Below are 17,172 nucleotides of genomic sequence, written 5' to 3' on the forward strand. Positions count from 1 at the left end.
TGAGCAGGGGCATTCATGTCCTCAGATACATTCTTCTTTTATTTCTTTATATCTGAGTAAATTTGGGGATTTCCCATATATACAAGTATACCAAAACACGAACCTTGCTATTTCTACTTAATGTATCAGTTTGTTAATCTGTAAATCTTCTTAAATGCTTAGACAGAATTTATCCAGACTTCCAAAGATTCTTTTACAGGACACGAAGTTGTACACCTGCTATATGAATGTTTTATATGAGTAATTTTTGTGGTTTCCCAATATAAAATAGAAAAGAAAGGATATTGGATATCCATCCATGGATATGGTGTATCCATCCAAAACACTGACTAAGCCATTTCTGCTTATATTATATTTCTGCTTATATTATATTGAGATGGCAGGTGACGCACAATTTTCTTGGAAGACTTTCACATTTTTGCAGAATAAATTTGAACAGGAGTTGATTGGTTTTAATATATAACTCTTTTAGGCTTTGTTGTATGTTAGATTAGAATATTGAATAAACCATGAATAACATACAATGACCATGTAACCATATGTTTTATCCTCAAAAATGAAACAATTTGTTCTTAGACTTCTGAAGCAACAAATATTATGATGATATTCTAAACATTTTCCATTGAAATGGATATAATTTATGGCAGTTCACATTTAATGATGTTCAGGGTTATTTTTTGAAAATCAGATTTGTCTCCCTTCCTTAAACTTCCTGTGTCCTCCTCTCTGCTTTGTCTCTTTTCTGTCACGTTATTTATGTTTTCTGTGTTGTGTTGTAATAAAGTGAAATCTGTCAAAGCATTCTATATAATTTAATTTTGAAACTCTAGAAGTTGAAATTATTTTTGATAGGATAACAAATATCCTTCATCAATATGAATAGTCTGATGTAGAATGGTGTCATTAATGATCCAATACCTGCGTAAGGATGATTGTTGACTAATATACAACTTTCTATATACCTGTTAAATTTTTTTCACATGGTATTTATCTCACATTTCTGTGTTTTTTTGTTGCAAAATATTTTTGTTTTTGCTTTTTTGTATGCAGCCTTTTTATATATTTTGCTGATATATAGGGATACAGCAGGATATAGCATGGCAAATAGTTGATATTAACCTGTTGTGAACATTTTGTCTGTTTACAGTAAACAAAGTTCACTGTGAATACTACTAACTGTTAATTGGGACTTTTGATAAAAAAAATATATATGAACATTACATTTGTGCAACATTTAATTTAGAAACTCAAAAATTTTAACAAACCATCAAAATTTCAAGCAAAGTTCTTACTGTTTTGTATCAATGTCTTCAGTATTTTTGTCAAAGTACATGTATGTGTAACTTGTACAAACTTACTTTCTAACATTGTTCTAAGTGGACAAGAAGCCCTGATTTCAAGGAGATCCTTTAATTTCATTTAAAATTCCAGAATATACAGAACACAAGCACATGCTAATAATTTTGGCACAAAATCACTTGACCTGAGTCTGAATGACTGTTTTGAATGCTTTACAGCAGTTTGTACAGTTAAGAAAGGTGTAAAACAGGATAGAAGAAATGTCTAGCTGTCCCAAATATGTTTTGGACCCCTTTAAAGGAGGCAATTAATTTAGGTTATTCAAAATTAAGAATAGAAGATATTTACAAGTTAACTGACCTGTTGATCATGTTTATTTAAATTTTTTTAAAAGATACATTTTAACCAAGTCACATGTATACATGCCTTTCAATATTTAAAAAGGGAGCTTCAATCAACTCCTTTGAATTAAAAAAAATTGTAAAGGAACATTGTACCGGTAATGTAATAATTCACCTATGATGGGTATGTTTATTTTTGTGATCAGGTCTTCCTGGGAGTCATATTATACCCACTGAGTAAGGAATGTATTGTCAATGTTTGATATAGACTGCAACTCCTTGTTCTTCAGAGCTTAGTTTTTAAATCTGGAAGATACTCTTGTACCAGCATTTTGTTTTTAAATGTATTTTTTTGAGAGCATCTAAATATTAAATATTCTGAAATAATTTAAAACTTACTGTTCACCTTACCCTTAAAAAAAATCTTGATCAGGAAATGTTTGTTGTAAGTTTCTTTTTGTGATTCATGATATTTTAACTTTTACATTCTGGAAATAAAATGCATGATACTTTACAGAGGGATAGTAATGATCACCTTTCTTGTTCTATTTGTCTTTACCTTTTCTTTGATGTGGATTTAATAAGTTTATCCTTTTTTACATTTGAGAATATTTACTGGGTTGCAGTTATGTATTAGTTGTAACTTTTTTTTAGCTATGCAATCTAAATTACTATCTTTCATACAAACTGAATATAATTCACAGTCCTGTCATTTTACTGTTCTAAAACAGGGTTGTCCCCTCTTACCAACAAGTTGCAGGTAAAACTAGATATATGTTTATATCTATTTTATATAAATTGTTATATTTGTACAGGGTGGCAGAAAGAAGGCATCACAACCGTATCAGCCATTTAACAGGAAAAAGCAAATAGAAGGGACATACCAAATGTCTCGGTGGACACCATACATCAAAGATATTATGGAGGTAACTATTGTCTTAATGTTCATTCATATAAGGAGGGGCCTCATTGGCTGACTGGTATAAGTAGTTCAACTACTGTATCACTAGCCTGTCATCACTGAGGTGGTGAGTTCCAACCCTCGGCATGAAAGCTGGACGCCAATCTTAATTGACTAAGATTATCAGTTTTCCTGTCATAAGGTCAGTGGTTCTCTCTGGGCACTCTGACTTCCTCCACCAATAAAAACTGACCACCACGAAATAGCAAATAGTGCTGAAAGTGGTGTTAAACACCAATGGATCAATCATTCATAGAAGGTTTAAAATTTGAGGAAAAATTAAGAATAGAAATTTTGGTATTTACTGTACAGAATATAAAGCAGATCTCCTGGACAGAACACTTGAGTGTGAATTAAAAAAAAATGCTAAGGAGTCTAGATGTATATCAGTGATAGATTCAACTTCAAAATTTAGATTTTTATTACACATTCTCATAGTCCTCACTTTGACTAATCAAATATTGTCATCTCATTTAAATTTAAAATAAAAGTGTTATGTGACCTATAACTATACTTTTATCTTCGTCATTTGAACTCCTGTGGATAGTTGTCTCGTTGGCAATCATACCACAGTTCCAAAATTTTATACTGATATTGATTTTTAAGTTAGATGATTTTGATAGATTTATTGTTGACACATGGGAAATAAAAGAAGAATGTGTCTAAGGATACGAATGCCCCCTCTCAAGCTTTGCAATTTTCTAAGTTAAAAAGGGACATAACTCTTCATAATGTCTGTGTGTTGTGGTTCTTAGCATTGTGTATGAGTTTCATAAAATTTGCATGAGACAAACTTAAGTTAGAGTGCGGAAACGAAAATGGGAAGGACAAAAGGATGGACAGACAGTCAAGGGTAACACTTAATGCCCCCGTTGCCTACAGTGGGGTCTTAAAAAATGTGGTTTGTACATAAATAGACAGCACTAACATATTTATGACTTTTTATCAGTTTGACACTATTGCAACCAACTATATTTGGTAAACTTGTAGGCAGTATATAAACATAAGATTTTGCAGAACTGCATAATAGGGTTAACTTTAATTATGTGTTTCATGGAAGATAACATTAAAGAATTTCAAAATGTAAAAATTGAAGTCTGAAATGCACTCACCATCCAAAATGGTAAGATTTTTATTATATTTTTTAAGTCATTTAGTTTCATATTACTAAAATGTAATTCCCAAAGTAACATGTGGACCAGACCTCTGATAATATATTGTACTCTAAACTTTGAATGAGGATGTAAGTTTTGTTCTAAATGTTTTTGTCAGAGAAAGTTTAGATAGTTCAACTTTTATTTGTAGGATGCTGTTGAAGAAAAGTTGGATAACAGACAGTTTCCATTCCTCTCTGGTGGTGCTCCAAGATCAGGAGGATTTAATAAACCTACCATAAGGTAAATATGTTTTCATATACAAATACCTGTCCAGAAAATCATAAAATAATCTTGGCAGTAGGTTAGTAAGAGGGGTATATAGGTATATATTTAATCCTATAAATCATTCTTTCCTGTTGATATGCCATTTAAATGGCATACAAAAAGGTCATTGACAAAATTATCTTTTGCTTCTGATCAGTTTGATAGTTTGAATGGTACATATTAAAGATACTATAAAAAAAAACCTTTCATTAGCTTCAGTTACATTAAAATACATTGGCAAGACATGGTTCACTGACCATGGAAATGTGATAGTGTGTACCAGGTTTAAGTTTTTGTTTAAGGTAGTTTGTGGTCACATCAAAATATAAAAGTTTTTATATATACATTTTTACTATGAAGTGAAATGTTTAATATATATATATATATATATATGTATGCAAAATTAGGATCGTGACCCAGATTTTGCAATTCACTAAACATGGAAATGTGATAGTGTGAGCAGGGAATGATATCCTATATATGGACACATATTTTGGTTTAACATACCGGTAATTGATGGCAGTGTTCTCCCCAGAAATTTTGGATAGCATCACATTTGGCGTAAAAAAAAATAAACTGTATTTTTCAATGTCATTTGTCACGTTGCGGCGATGCTCTATTTCCTTTAAGTTATGTTTATATTATTGTTCAATTCATAACTGAGAATACAATTAAAGTATATATAACAGTTATTTCAGTTTATGTCTTCTATATTCATTTATAGTTACAAAAAAATTGTTTTCCTCTTGTCAGAAACTACCAACTAAATATCTAATACAAAAAAGAACAGGTTTTTATATAAAAAAGGAAGAGAAAGTACCATATAGCAATAAAATTTCAATTAAAAAACTACTGTGGATTCATTTATTTTCATGGGTACCAATTTTCGTGGATTGAGAAAAACTTTCATATTAGTGGATATATAATTTCGTGGTTTTGGCAAAGTCTGCATACATTCCTTTAGAAAACTTGTAATTCGTTGAACATTTAAATTAGTGGTTCCTCTGTACCAACGAAATCCACGAAAATTGGTATCCAACGAATATTAATGAATCCACAGTATTCATTTTATTATGTTTATGAAATTCATTGTTTCATGGGACTTAATGTATTAGTCACAGTTATTTCTTATCAAAATGATATATATTTTTAACAAAGTTAAGCTACTGTAATCAGTATATTGAAACAATGCATTTACAAAATGAATACATTTAGCAAGGAGATCTAACAAATAGTCTGTTAATGCGTGTGGAATGCGTAGTTTTCTCTCTTGGGATCATTATTATTCTGTCTACTGTGCCATTTGTGCATCTGTAGTTGTTATCGTAAAAATGCTGATTTTGGTCATAGCTGGTCCGCTTTCGATGAATCCCGCATCCAATCCGAAGTTTTCCCAAATATTTCAATGGCGGTCGAAGAAAAATTAACGAAAATAAACAATGTTTGATAAGGGATTAGGAATGAATATGACGCTTTTAATGCATTAATAGCATGAAACATTAACTAAGGCAATTATGATCACTTTCTAATGAAGTATCAAAGTTATTTTGCTGAAAATCAAAATATTTAATATACGCTATCTAGTAACAAGTACCGGGAGGGAAAGAAAATAATTCTTTAAAAGTTGTAATAACATACGACAAAACCTCTTTTCTAAAGAAATAAATAGTTTATATCTTTGAATTTCCATGATGCAAACGTAGATTTTGAATTGTTTATGATTTTCTGATTACACTTTCTCGATGTCAAAATTTGCGATTGGACCATGTGTTATTAGTCATGTCATAAGTGTCAGCTTGAAGTATTCGTATCCAAACAGTTATCACCCAAAAGGCAATTAACACCTATTTAATCACTCTAAATTGCCTCTATTGTCCGACTTTAAGGGATTACAATTAAAGGTGATATAATTTTTATGATCACAAGCGGTAATTAGATTAAAGTTCAAAAATGAGGACTTGGTTTTGCGGTATAGAGACAAGAAAAAATAGCATCCTCAAAATAATTATAGCGTCGCTAAAACGGGCTGGGGAGATCACTGGATGGCAATTATATAAATAATCGCCAATTTTTAGCTGCACGACCAGAGCTTCATGAGTGGTCAATATCCGATTCCAGTTAACAAACCCAAGTGTTCATAATCTTAATTGTTTAAAGTTATATAAGAAATGATTGAAACAGAAATATATGCTTATTAATGATTTCTGTATTCATGGTATTGATTTCCTGAAAAGAAACATGATTTTTATGCGGTCGTATATTGGTATGACGTTGGCGTCGTTGTCGTCGTCGTCGTCCGAAGACACATTGGTTTTCGCACTCTAACTTTAGTTTAAGTGAATGGATCTCTTTGAAATTTTACCATAAGGTTCAATACCACAAAAGGAAGGTGGGGATTGATTTTGGGGGTTATGGTACCAACAGTTAAGAAATTAGGGGCCAAAAAGGGGCCAAAAATAAGCATTTTTTAGTTTCCAGACAATAACTGTGGAACGGTGTAAGGATCTCTCTGAAATTATACTACAAGTTTCCATACCACAAAGGGATGGATCTTTCTGAAATTGTACTACAAGGTTCCATATCACAAAGGGAAAGCTGGGTTTGAGTTTGGGGGTAATTGCCCTAAACGTTAAGGAATTGGTGCCAAAAAGGGGCCTTAAAACAAGCATTTTTCTAGTTTCCAGACAATAACTTGTGTTCAATTGTATGGATCTCTCTGAAATTGTACTGCAAGGTACCATACCACAAAGGGAAGGCTGGGATTGAGTTTGGGGGTGATGAATCATAAGGGGGTTCAAAAATTTGGGGGAGGGATTTTTTTTCCCTTTTTTTTTCTTTAAAATTTCCCATTTTAAATTGGTTATTTCTGATTTATATATAAAAGCAAATAGGTAAATTGAAAAATTTTTAAGTTCTTAGACCACATTCATTCTGTGTCAAAAACCTATGCTGTGTCAAATATTTAATCACAATCCAAATTCAGTGCTGTATCAAGCTTGAATGTTGTGTCCATACTAGCCCCAATTCATCAGGGTTCGACCTCTGCGGTCGTATCAAGCTGCGCCCAGAGGAGCATTTTATTGATTTTTGGCCCAGTTTTCAAGTTGGTCCAAATTGGGGTCCAAAATTAAACTTTGTTTGATTTCAACAAAAATTGAATATATGGGGTTCTTTGATATGCTGAATCTAACCATGTATTTAAATTTTTTATTTGTGGACCCCACTATCAAATTGGTTCATATTGAGGTCAAAAGGGTCCAAAATTAAACTTCGTTTGATTTCATCAAAAATTGAATTATTGGGGTTCTTTGATATGCCAAATCTAACCGTGTATTTAGATTTTTAATTTTGGGTCCTGTTTTTTAAATTGGTCTACATTAAGGTTCAAAGGGTCCAAAATTAAACTTAGTTTGATTTTAACAAAAATTGAATTCTTGGGGGTTCTTTAATATGCAGAATCTAAACCTGTGTTTAGATTTTTGATTATGGGCCCAGTTTTCAAGTTGGTCAAAGTTGGGGTCCAAAATTAAACTTTGTTTGATTTCAACAAAAATTGAATATATGGGGTTCTTTTATATGCTGAATCTATACATGTATTTAGATTTTAGATTTTTGGCCCAGTTTTCAAGTTGGTCCAAATTGGGGTACAAAATTAAACTTTGTTTGATTTCAACAAAAATTGAATATATGGGTTTCTTTGATATGCTGAATCTAACCATGTATTTAGATTCTTTATTTGTGGGCCTGCTATCAAATTGGTTCATATTGAGGTCAAAAGGGTCCAAAATTAAACTTTGTTTGATTTCATCAAAAATTGAATTATTGGGGTTCTTTGATATGCCAAATCTAACCATGTTTTTAGATTTTTAATTTGGGGTCCCGTTTTTTAAATTGGTCTAAATTAAGGTCCAAAGGGTCCAAAATTAAACTTAGTTTGATTTTAACAAAAATTGAATTCTTGGGGTTCTTTGATATGCTGAATCTAAACATGTGTTTAGATTTTTGTTTATGGGCCCAGTTTTCAAGTTTGTCCAAGTTGGGGTCCAAAATTAAACTTTGTTTGATTTCAACAAAAATTGAATATATTGGTTTCTTTGATATGCTGAATCTAACCATGTATTTTGATTTTGGACATTGGACCATAATAGGTAAATTAAAAAAATTCAAGTTCTAAGACCACATTCTTTCTGTGTCAGAAACCTATGCTGTGTCAAATATTTAATCACAATCCAAATTCAGAGCTGTATCAAGCTTGAATGTTGTGTCCATACTTGCCCCAACTGTTCAGGGTTCGACCTCTGCGGTCGTATCAAGCTGCGCCCAGCGAAGCATTTTATTTTCAAATAGGAAACCAATAGAACTGATCAGATAAATTAAAAAAAAAGTACATGATATTATCATTATTGTGTACGTTACTGAAAATCTGTAATTATTACAAAATTAGCCAATTGTCTTTGGAGGAAACAGGTTTTCAGAATTACAGGAAGAGTACAAGTGTACTTAATTTGAATTTGAAAGTGATTGTCCAATGAGACAGTGACATTTCAAGGGAAACCTCATATAATGAATCTCCTGTCTGTTGTTTAGATTAAAGATCTACCCTTTGGCTAAATAGGGCAAAGTTTAGTGATCTATCTTGGAAGGACTTTCTGCCCACTATAAATGTGATATTGTTTAGTCTTCTGGATGATATAATACCATGCAATGGGAATTTTACCTTGGAGCAAGTTTTGATATTATTTTCATTTAAGAGTACAAAAAATTTCCTCTATTTATTTGTGTATTTACTTTAGAATTGTTTGTAGCACAAGCAATTATAAAATTTTCTAAGATGAATTTCGAATTTGTCTTCCTTTACAGGAAATAAACTTTAACTCCTAGATTATTTTTGTAACAATGTATATATTTGCAGACCTACTGTTTTTCTTCAGAATGTCTGCTACTAAAGCTTACCAATGCAAAAACATCTACAGCTTAAATAGGAATGGAAAGTTACTTGACAGAAGTCCTTTGTATCATATGTTGATGTGCACCTTTAAAAATTATGGGAATTTTTTTTTTTTGCGTTTCCTATGGCAAAACATGGACATTGCCATTACTATAGAGGCAGGAGTTTATCAATACTTATTCATATGATTTACATAGATATATGAAATTAATAAATAAAAATCAGATTGTTGATAATTTTGTAGCGATTTTTATACGACCGCAAAAATTAAAAATTTTTGGTCGTATATTGGTATTACGTTGTCGTCGTCATCAGCGTAGTCCGAAGACAGATGGTTTCCGGATAATAACTTTAGTATAAGTTAATAGAAATCAATAAAATTTTAACACAAGGTTTATAACCACTTAAGGAAGGATTGGATTGATTTTGGGGGTTTTTAGGGGCCAAAAAAGGGGCCCAAATAAGCATTTTTGTAGTTTCCAGACAATAACTTGTGTTAAAGTGTATGAATCTCTCTGAAATTATACCACAAGTTTCCATACTACAAAGGGATGGTTAGGATTGACTTTGGGGGGGTTATGGCTCAAACCATTTAGGAATTAGGGGCAAAAAAAGGGAAAAACAAGGGTTTTTCTGGTGAAAGGACAATTGAGACAATTTAAAAGCAGTGTAAGGGAGGTAATCCAAATCAATTTAAATAACAATGTTTGATTACCTCCCTTACACTGCTTGTAAATTATGTATTAAGAAATGATGATTGTCTGAAATACTGACCATAACTTGAGGGAAAGAATTATATTTTTGAATAAGGGAAAGAGGGGAGGTGAAAAAAATTGGAGGGGGACAATTTTTCTCATTTCAGATTTCAGAAATTAAAAGAAAATTTCTTCAAATATTTTTTTTGGGGGGTTAATATTCAACAGCATAGTGTTTTGCACAAATGCAAAAAAACGGGGTAAAATGTATTTTTTTTTGGGGGGGGGGGGGGGTGTCAATTCGCATAGTGTATTGCACAAAAGCAAAAAATTGAATATAAATTCAAATCATATAACCAATTTGAAGTTCTTTGACTACAGTTATTCTGTGTCAGAAACCTATTATGTGTCAAAAATTTAATTACTTTTCAGGGTTGGACATCTGCGGTCATATCCAGCTGCGCTCAGCGAGGCAATTTATTTTCAACATGAACTAACAATTTGTTCAAGTAATTTAAAAGAAAGTTATCCATTAGGTCTAATGATAGAAATCTTTTAATAGATTTAAAAAAAAAAGATAAAAGAGTAATTAAATATCATGTGACAGTTACTGTTGTGCTTTATTCAAGATTCTAGAAAATATAATTTAAAAATCAAAAATCAAAAATCAGTCAAATGTCCATTACATGTGTTAGTGACAATACGATGGATGTCAATCCATATTGCAATGAATGTTGATATCTAATACTTGATTTGTTTTGTTATTACAGTAGTGCTAGATATGGGGTTTGGCACAAAGAAAAAGTCCCCCCAAGCTACAAGAGTGGACCAAGACTGATCATCTTTATTATGGGAGGTTGTTCCTATGCTGAAATGAGAACAGCATACCAGGTGACACAGTCATGTAAAAATTGGGAAGTTTTAATAGGTTAGTAGTGTTTAATGTCATACAAGGTGACACAGTCATGTAAAAATTGGGAAGTATTAATAGGTTAGTAGTGTTTAATGTCATACAAGGTGACACAGTCATTTAAAAATTGGGACGTATTAATAGGTTAGTAGTGTTTAAATTAATGTTATACCAGGTGACACAGTCATGTAAAAATTGGGAAGTTTTAATATGTTAGTAGTGTTTAATGTCATACAAGTTGACACAGTCATGTAAAAATCAGGAAGTATTAATAGGTTAGTAGTGTTTAATGTCATACAAGGTGCCATCATTCTGTTAATATAAAAGGAAGTGTCAAAACTCTAGTATTGTTTTTAAAAAGATATAAGATGTATGAAGAAAGGTTTCTCCTAGTTTTTCATATGAAATTCAGAATACTTTAAGCAGGTGTATCATTAGTAAGGAACCACTTGTTGATCCTCAATAATTTTAAGCTAGATATGGTGTTTGGCACAAAGAAAAACCCCCGACGTTACACAATCATAACTTCTGTTAATAGGGTTGTGAGACCATGACCTTAAAAGCTTTCAACATAAAATTTGATGATAAGTAAAGCAGGCAATACATTTTAATATGTGCACTCTAGTTGAATATTTGAATATATATATGTTTGTGTTCTTTTTATGCATGGTTTAAGTAGTCCAACTACTGTATCAATAGCCTGTCAACTCTGAGGAAGTGAGTTTGAATCTCCTTGCACTCCGGCTTCCTCCACCAATAAATACTGATCTCCACAAAATAGCCAATATTGCTGAAAGCGGTGTTAAACACCAGTCAATCAATCTTTATGCATCAATTTTTTTATATATTTTTTAGGTGCTACTCATTTATTAACACCTGAAGGTTTCCTGGAAGATTTGAAAACTGTAAGCAACTGATGAAATGGCATAGTAAACCAGATGGACGAGAACTGATGCAACCAAAAACATAACATATATAGATGTTGTATAACTGTGTTGTTAAAGATTGTTATACATTTCTATAAGACGGTGTTGTCGTTTATCCTAGTGATATGTATTCAAGCTGCTTATAGATGTGATACGGATGGACACATAGAATTATTAAAAAAAAAAATTTTCATTTTATGTGTGTAAAATAAGCTGATAATTAGCTTTTTTTCATGCATACCTTAGAATTATTTAACATTGATAGTTCAAACACCAAAGTGGCTGTCTACAAAGTTTATAGTTATAATAAGTGTTAGGTCGTAGCTTGTGTACTTTCATAAAACAGGAAATTCTTGAAATCCTCTGGTCTTATTGTTACATTTGGGAGACTTGTTTAACAGATCTTTTGTTGCCTCTCAGCAGAAGACTTGGTGATACATCAATGGTTTATTTTATGATAGGTATACATTTTAAATTTATAAAATGAATATCCTGGAAAACAGGAATTTCCTGTTGAATTAGTATCCATGGAATCATTTAAATTGACAGTATTTAATTTCCATTTTAATGGTATCTATCATGTCTTTTCTTCTCCATCATGCTAAGATGATATTTTTTATATACATTGGAATTCATCCTCATTTTTGTTATAGATTTTGCAAAACCTAATTCAGTTCAATGTTTAAACTCTTAATCTATTTCATATTGATTCAAGTGATTTTACCTAAGTTCTCCTTGAGCAATTTTGATTTTAATAACAATCCATTTTTGATAGCTCTTGATAGAATTAGATTAATCTTACTTAAGTGGACTAGGTTGAGATGTTTTCATGGTGAGAAGCGAGAATTTTTAATCATTTCAATTATTCTGTGATATTAAACATTCCTGTTGTAAAGTTACATACAGTTTTAATCAGTATGAAAAGTATATTTCATTTTTTACTGACATATATAAAGTAATGATGTTCTTGGCATTGTCAAAAATAAAGGTTCTTGGCAGTATTAAGTATAAATGTTCTTGGCAGTGTCATGTACTAATGTTATTGGTAGTGTCAAGTATAAATGTTCTTGGTAGTGTCAAGTACTAATGTTATTGGTAGTGTCAAGTATAAATGTTCTTGACAGTGTCAAGTTCTAATGTGCTTGGCAGTATCAAGTTCTAATGTGCTTGGCAGTGTCAACTTCTAATGTGTTTGGCAGTGTCAAGTTCTAATTTGCTTGGCAATGTCACATACAAATGTTCTTGGCAGCGTCGAGTATAAATGTTCTTGTCAGTGTCATGTCTTATTATGCTTGGCAATGTCAAGTACTAATGTTATTGGCAGCATCAAGTGAAAACATTCTTTACAGTGTCAAGTATAAATTTCTTGGCAGTGTAAAAAATACAGTAATGATCTTGGCAGTGTCACAAATAAATGTTCTTGGCAGTTTCAAATATTAGTGTTCTTCACAGTGTAAAAAATTAATACAATGTTCTTGGCAGTGTCAAGTACATTTTTGCTAGTGGTTTGTAGGTATAAATTTCCATGGCAGTGTCAAAAAAAATGTTCTTGGCAATGTCAAATATTGGTGTCATCTACTGTGTCAAATATTTATTAATGTTCTTGGCAATTATAAAATATCAGAGTTCTTGGCTAATGAGCAGATGGAAGGAAATTGTAATTGCATTATTATTAAATCATTTATTATGTTTAAGACAGAAAATTGTAATAAGGATTAGGTCCAATATGTTAATGTTTTACACTAAATAGGCAGTCCAGCTAAAGCTAGCAACAACAATAGTTCATTGCAACCACAAGTCCTATTTGATCCTGACAATCTTGGCCTAAATTTACTCTGGATAGATTAAAGAATTTTTAAATCCTCAAACTCCCATCTGTTGTACATGATTTACAACGTTTTCAACAACTGTCAATTTATTAGTCATATTTTAATATTTGTTAAATTTAGTAATAATAGTATTGTAAATATTTATATATAAGTATTGAATATTTTTTCACATTTTCTGGATGATAAATAAACGTCACAGTATATAAAAGGACAAGGATTTATAACCGTGAAAATAAATAAAACCAATAACACTATTTGATAACATTTATCGCAGTTAAAAAAAGAATCGTAATTATGATTATCTTTTTTTAAAGATAATTAATAAAAATGATAAAAATCTTAATAGCTTTATAGAATGCCAAAAATAAACTTCATTGTTGCATCATCAACGTTATTTAATGGTCTATATTCAAAGCTTGTGGACAGAAAGAAGATATTTGCCAATCAATCAATTACATGTTACTTGTAACCAGTCTGTAAAATGAAGTAAAAAATAGGACAATTTAAAGAGATACCTTGGTTCAGAAAGATAATTCTTTAATCAGTGCTCTGCTTCATCCCATATGGATTTTACTAATCCTCTATGGATACGTGGGGGTCAGTAGCACTATGGATCCGTGGGGGGTCAGTAGCAAACCATATAACTTATGATCAGTTTTTATGTTGGTTTCATCTATGCTTTTTAAGCATTTTTTGAAAAACAGAATTAAAACAATCTCGGGAAAACAACATTTGTGTTGTGTATTTATCATCCAGACAATCTATTGGCTTTGGCATTATATGTGTGTATATACAATTCTGTGTGGAGTTCTAGTGCAATATTTTCTATGTTATTCTTTTCTACACAGCATTGTACACGTTTTTAGTGTTAATTATGTATATTTAGTCTTTGTTATTCTTGTATATTAATCTGTTTAATTTGTCTACAATCACATTGTCTTGTTCTGTGTGTTTATAGGATGATTATATATCTTGTCATTAAGGATTTACCCGTACTACATTATGGTCAATTTTCATGAATAGGGAGCTGCCATTTGATTTTTATGGGTGGCTAGGATGAAAAATTTTGTCCTGCATTTTTTTTTAGTTGTAATCTCTGTCCAACTTTTTTATTTTTCACTCTATTCGGTCCTGCATTTTTTTTTCAGTTTATCCTGACTTTTTTTACATAAATTGTCATACTGCCTTTTTTTTTTCAAAGTGTCTCATCCTACCTTTTTTTTTACTCAAAACTCCTGTCCTGCCTATTTTTTTCAAATTTCATCCTAGCCCCCCATACAAATCAAATGGTAGCTCCCTTATGCTAGATTTTCAGATTTTGAAACATGTAGCCATTTTCAGGTATTTCAGACATAAACTGACCATGTAATTATTTTAAAAAGACCTGGAAATTCTTTGCAAAGGGAATGTCATTACTTTGGAAAATTTGTTAATTCTCTTCTAGTTAATTTTTATAGAGGATTGAAACAGTTTCTATGGGGTTTAATTTTTGTTTTTATTTATGTTTGTTTGAAATAAAGTAACAAACTTATGATCAGTTTTATTTTTTTCAAAATTTATTAATATGTGATGGCTATAGTGGCCTATATACATTAAAACAAAGATGTTTCATAATTTTGAAATTTTATATCACTCTCTGTTAAAATGATATTAAAGTACAAATCCATCTTAAATCATGCTAAAGGTGATTCAAGGCTGGAAAGTCTACAAATATTTATTTCAATATGCCAAGTTAAAAGGATAGCTGCATACTACTAATTTTAACCTAAATTAAAGGAATATAAATTATAGAGAATGCACTAGGAAATCAGTGATGGAAGACAACTTCTTTTTCTGCAGTTCATTTCTTTGTAACTTTTGATTCGATTTTGGAACTTTTAAAAACAGGCAAAATAGAAAAACCAATGTTCATTCCATGATGTGTACACAACAGTAAGTAAAACATCAAATTTAAATATTTGTAGGCTTTATTCATGTGAATCACTTAGTTTGATTATGATATGGACTGATACTTTTAAAAACACTTACGAGAAGAAGTAAAAAATAGCTAAATATTACTATATAGTATGGAAATATAAAGAAATAGAGTATTGATCATTATATTATTTGTTATTTAATGCATTTATCCTTGTCTCAGCATTTACCGTGTTATACTGCAGTTTTACTGTTAAATTTGAGCTAGTTGTCAGTTGTAAGACAAAATCCATTTGACTTCTGATATCTCAAGCATAGAATTGTATAAATTTAGGACAAGCGGAACCTCATGAAAAATTATTTTTGAAATTTAGTGCAAAAATGAATTGGTCCCATCAAGATTAAAAATTTAAAGTCTTTTTTCCAAATGAAAACAATTTTATAGGATTACAGGTTTCTTTTATTTTATTAAATGTTTGGTTACCATTATCAAGACTTCGAAAAAAAACAAGAAAGGATAAGTTATGCTTATTTATAATTTTTATGAAAGAGAATAATTTTTTTATGATCTATAATCACTGTCTATAAGAATATTAAAGTAAGTATTCTTAAGATCTGAAAAAAGTAAGACATAATAATGAATACTTTAATTGGAGAGTAAGGTTACAGCTTTACGTAAACAAGTTGATGTAGTAATTATGGTTATGATATCTTATTATAGCTTTATAAACATCTGTATCTGATTTCCTTTCGTAAGTTATAGATGAATATGGTCATTCTTTAGAAGTCATATACTTAGGTTGTAACCAATGTAACGGGAAGAAAATGTCTAAATTGATCTTAATGTGAAACTTCTTAGTGCCAGCGAGAGAAACTTATCTCAGTTATTAATAATTTTAAACAAAGTGCAATGTATAAAATATGTTTTTCTCTTTTTGAAATACATGTAGTTAAGTTATAATGCTATTGAAATAGCTATAATTATCTGTATAACCTTACAGCATTATAATACAAATAGCTGTAATTTTCTTCCTTACCTTATGGCCTTTTGTCCCACCTTGGACGAAGAGGATAGGTAGGTAGGTAGGTGTCTTTATAACCGGTTAAAACCATTAGATAATTAGAGATTAGAAGTCATTTTCAACTTTCCTTCCTGCGGTAGTTTAAAAGAGAAGTAACAGTACATTTCCATCTGAATTTTGCTTTAAACTTGGCTATGTAGTATGTAATTGAAATCCAAAGATAACAGACATCCCTCCTGATGTGAGGAACTTATTTTCTGATTTATTTTGTTGACATTGCAATAGCGCGAATGCTTTCTCTTTCTGGGAGAAAATGTTCATTCCAGAGGACGAGAAAATAATGTTAACAAAGAAAAATAGTTGATTGTGTAGAGTGATATGTTATATCTCTTAAAGTTATTTAATGTTTTATTATAAAGAATTGCTTTAACTTTTTTTTAACTTACTCTACTGTAATAGGAGAAATAAATGACATAACTAATGTGTTTTTATTTTTTTATGTATTGATATTTGTTATAAATTAATGATGATGTGAGGTAAAGTTCAATGAGAAGGTAATCCCAAGGTCTTATGATAGATCATTGATCTGTTATATTCGACTGCATAAATTTCCATGCATCTGAATTGCATGAAAAAGGAGGTGAAAGATACCAAAAGGGACAATTAAGATTCATAAGTCGAAAAGAAAAATTGTCAAAACCATGGCAAAAACACAAAAAGACAAACCGTCTATAAAACACAACAAACGAAATTAAAGACACGACAACAGGAACCCCACAGAAAAAACACAAGGGTGATCACCGAAAAGTAAAGTAGATCCTGCTCCACATGTGGCAACAACTTGTGGTAAGAACAATTTTGTTGAAGAAAAGAGGATGGGATTGTGGGTACGACAATTGGAACATC

The 17,172-nt window shown here is 31.0% G+C and overlaps 1 protein-coding gene across 1 annotated transcript in view; it reads left to right on the forward strand.

The window, feature by feature from the left end:
- LOC127729035 (syntaxin-binding protein 1-like) overlaps positions 1 to 16,749 on the forward strand; it is a 45,802-nt gene extending 29,053 nt beyond the window's left edge. The window contains exons 13-16 of the mRNA XM_052236656.1: positions 2,456 to 2,566; positions 3,907 to 3,998; positions 10,436 to 10,593; positions 11,431 to 16,749. Coding sequence (XP_052092616.1) covers positions 2,456 to 2,566; positions 3,907 to 3,998; positions 10,436 to 10,593; positions 11,431 to 11,492 — 423 coding nt within the window. The 3' untranslated portion in view covers positions 11,493 to 16,749. The remainder of the gene's footprint in view (positions 1 to 2,455; positions 2,567 to 3,906; positions 3,999 to 10,435; positions 10,594 to 11,430) is intronic.
- Positions 16,750 to 17,172: the final 423 nt, after the last annotated feature.

Source organism: Mytilus californianus, unplaced genomic scaffold (assembly GCF_021869535.1).
Source record: "Mytilus californianus isolate M0D057914Y unplaced genomic scaffold, xbMytCali1.0.p SCAF_2, whole genome shotgun sequence".
Lineage (NCBI taxonomy): Eukaryota > Metazoa > Mollusca > Bivalvia > Mytilida > Mytilidae > Mytilus > Mytilus californianus.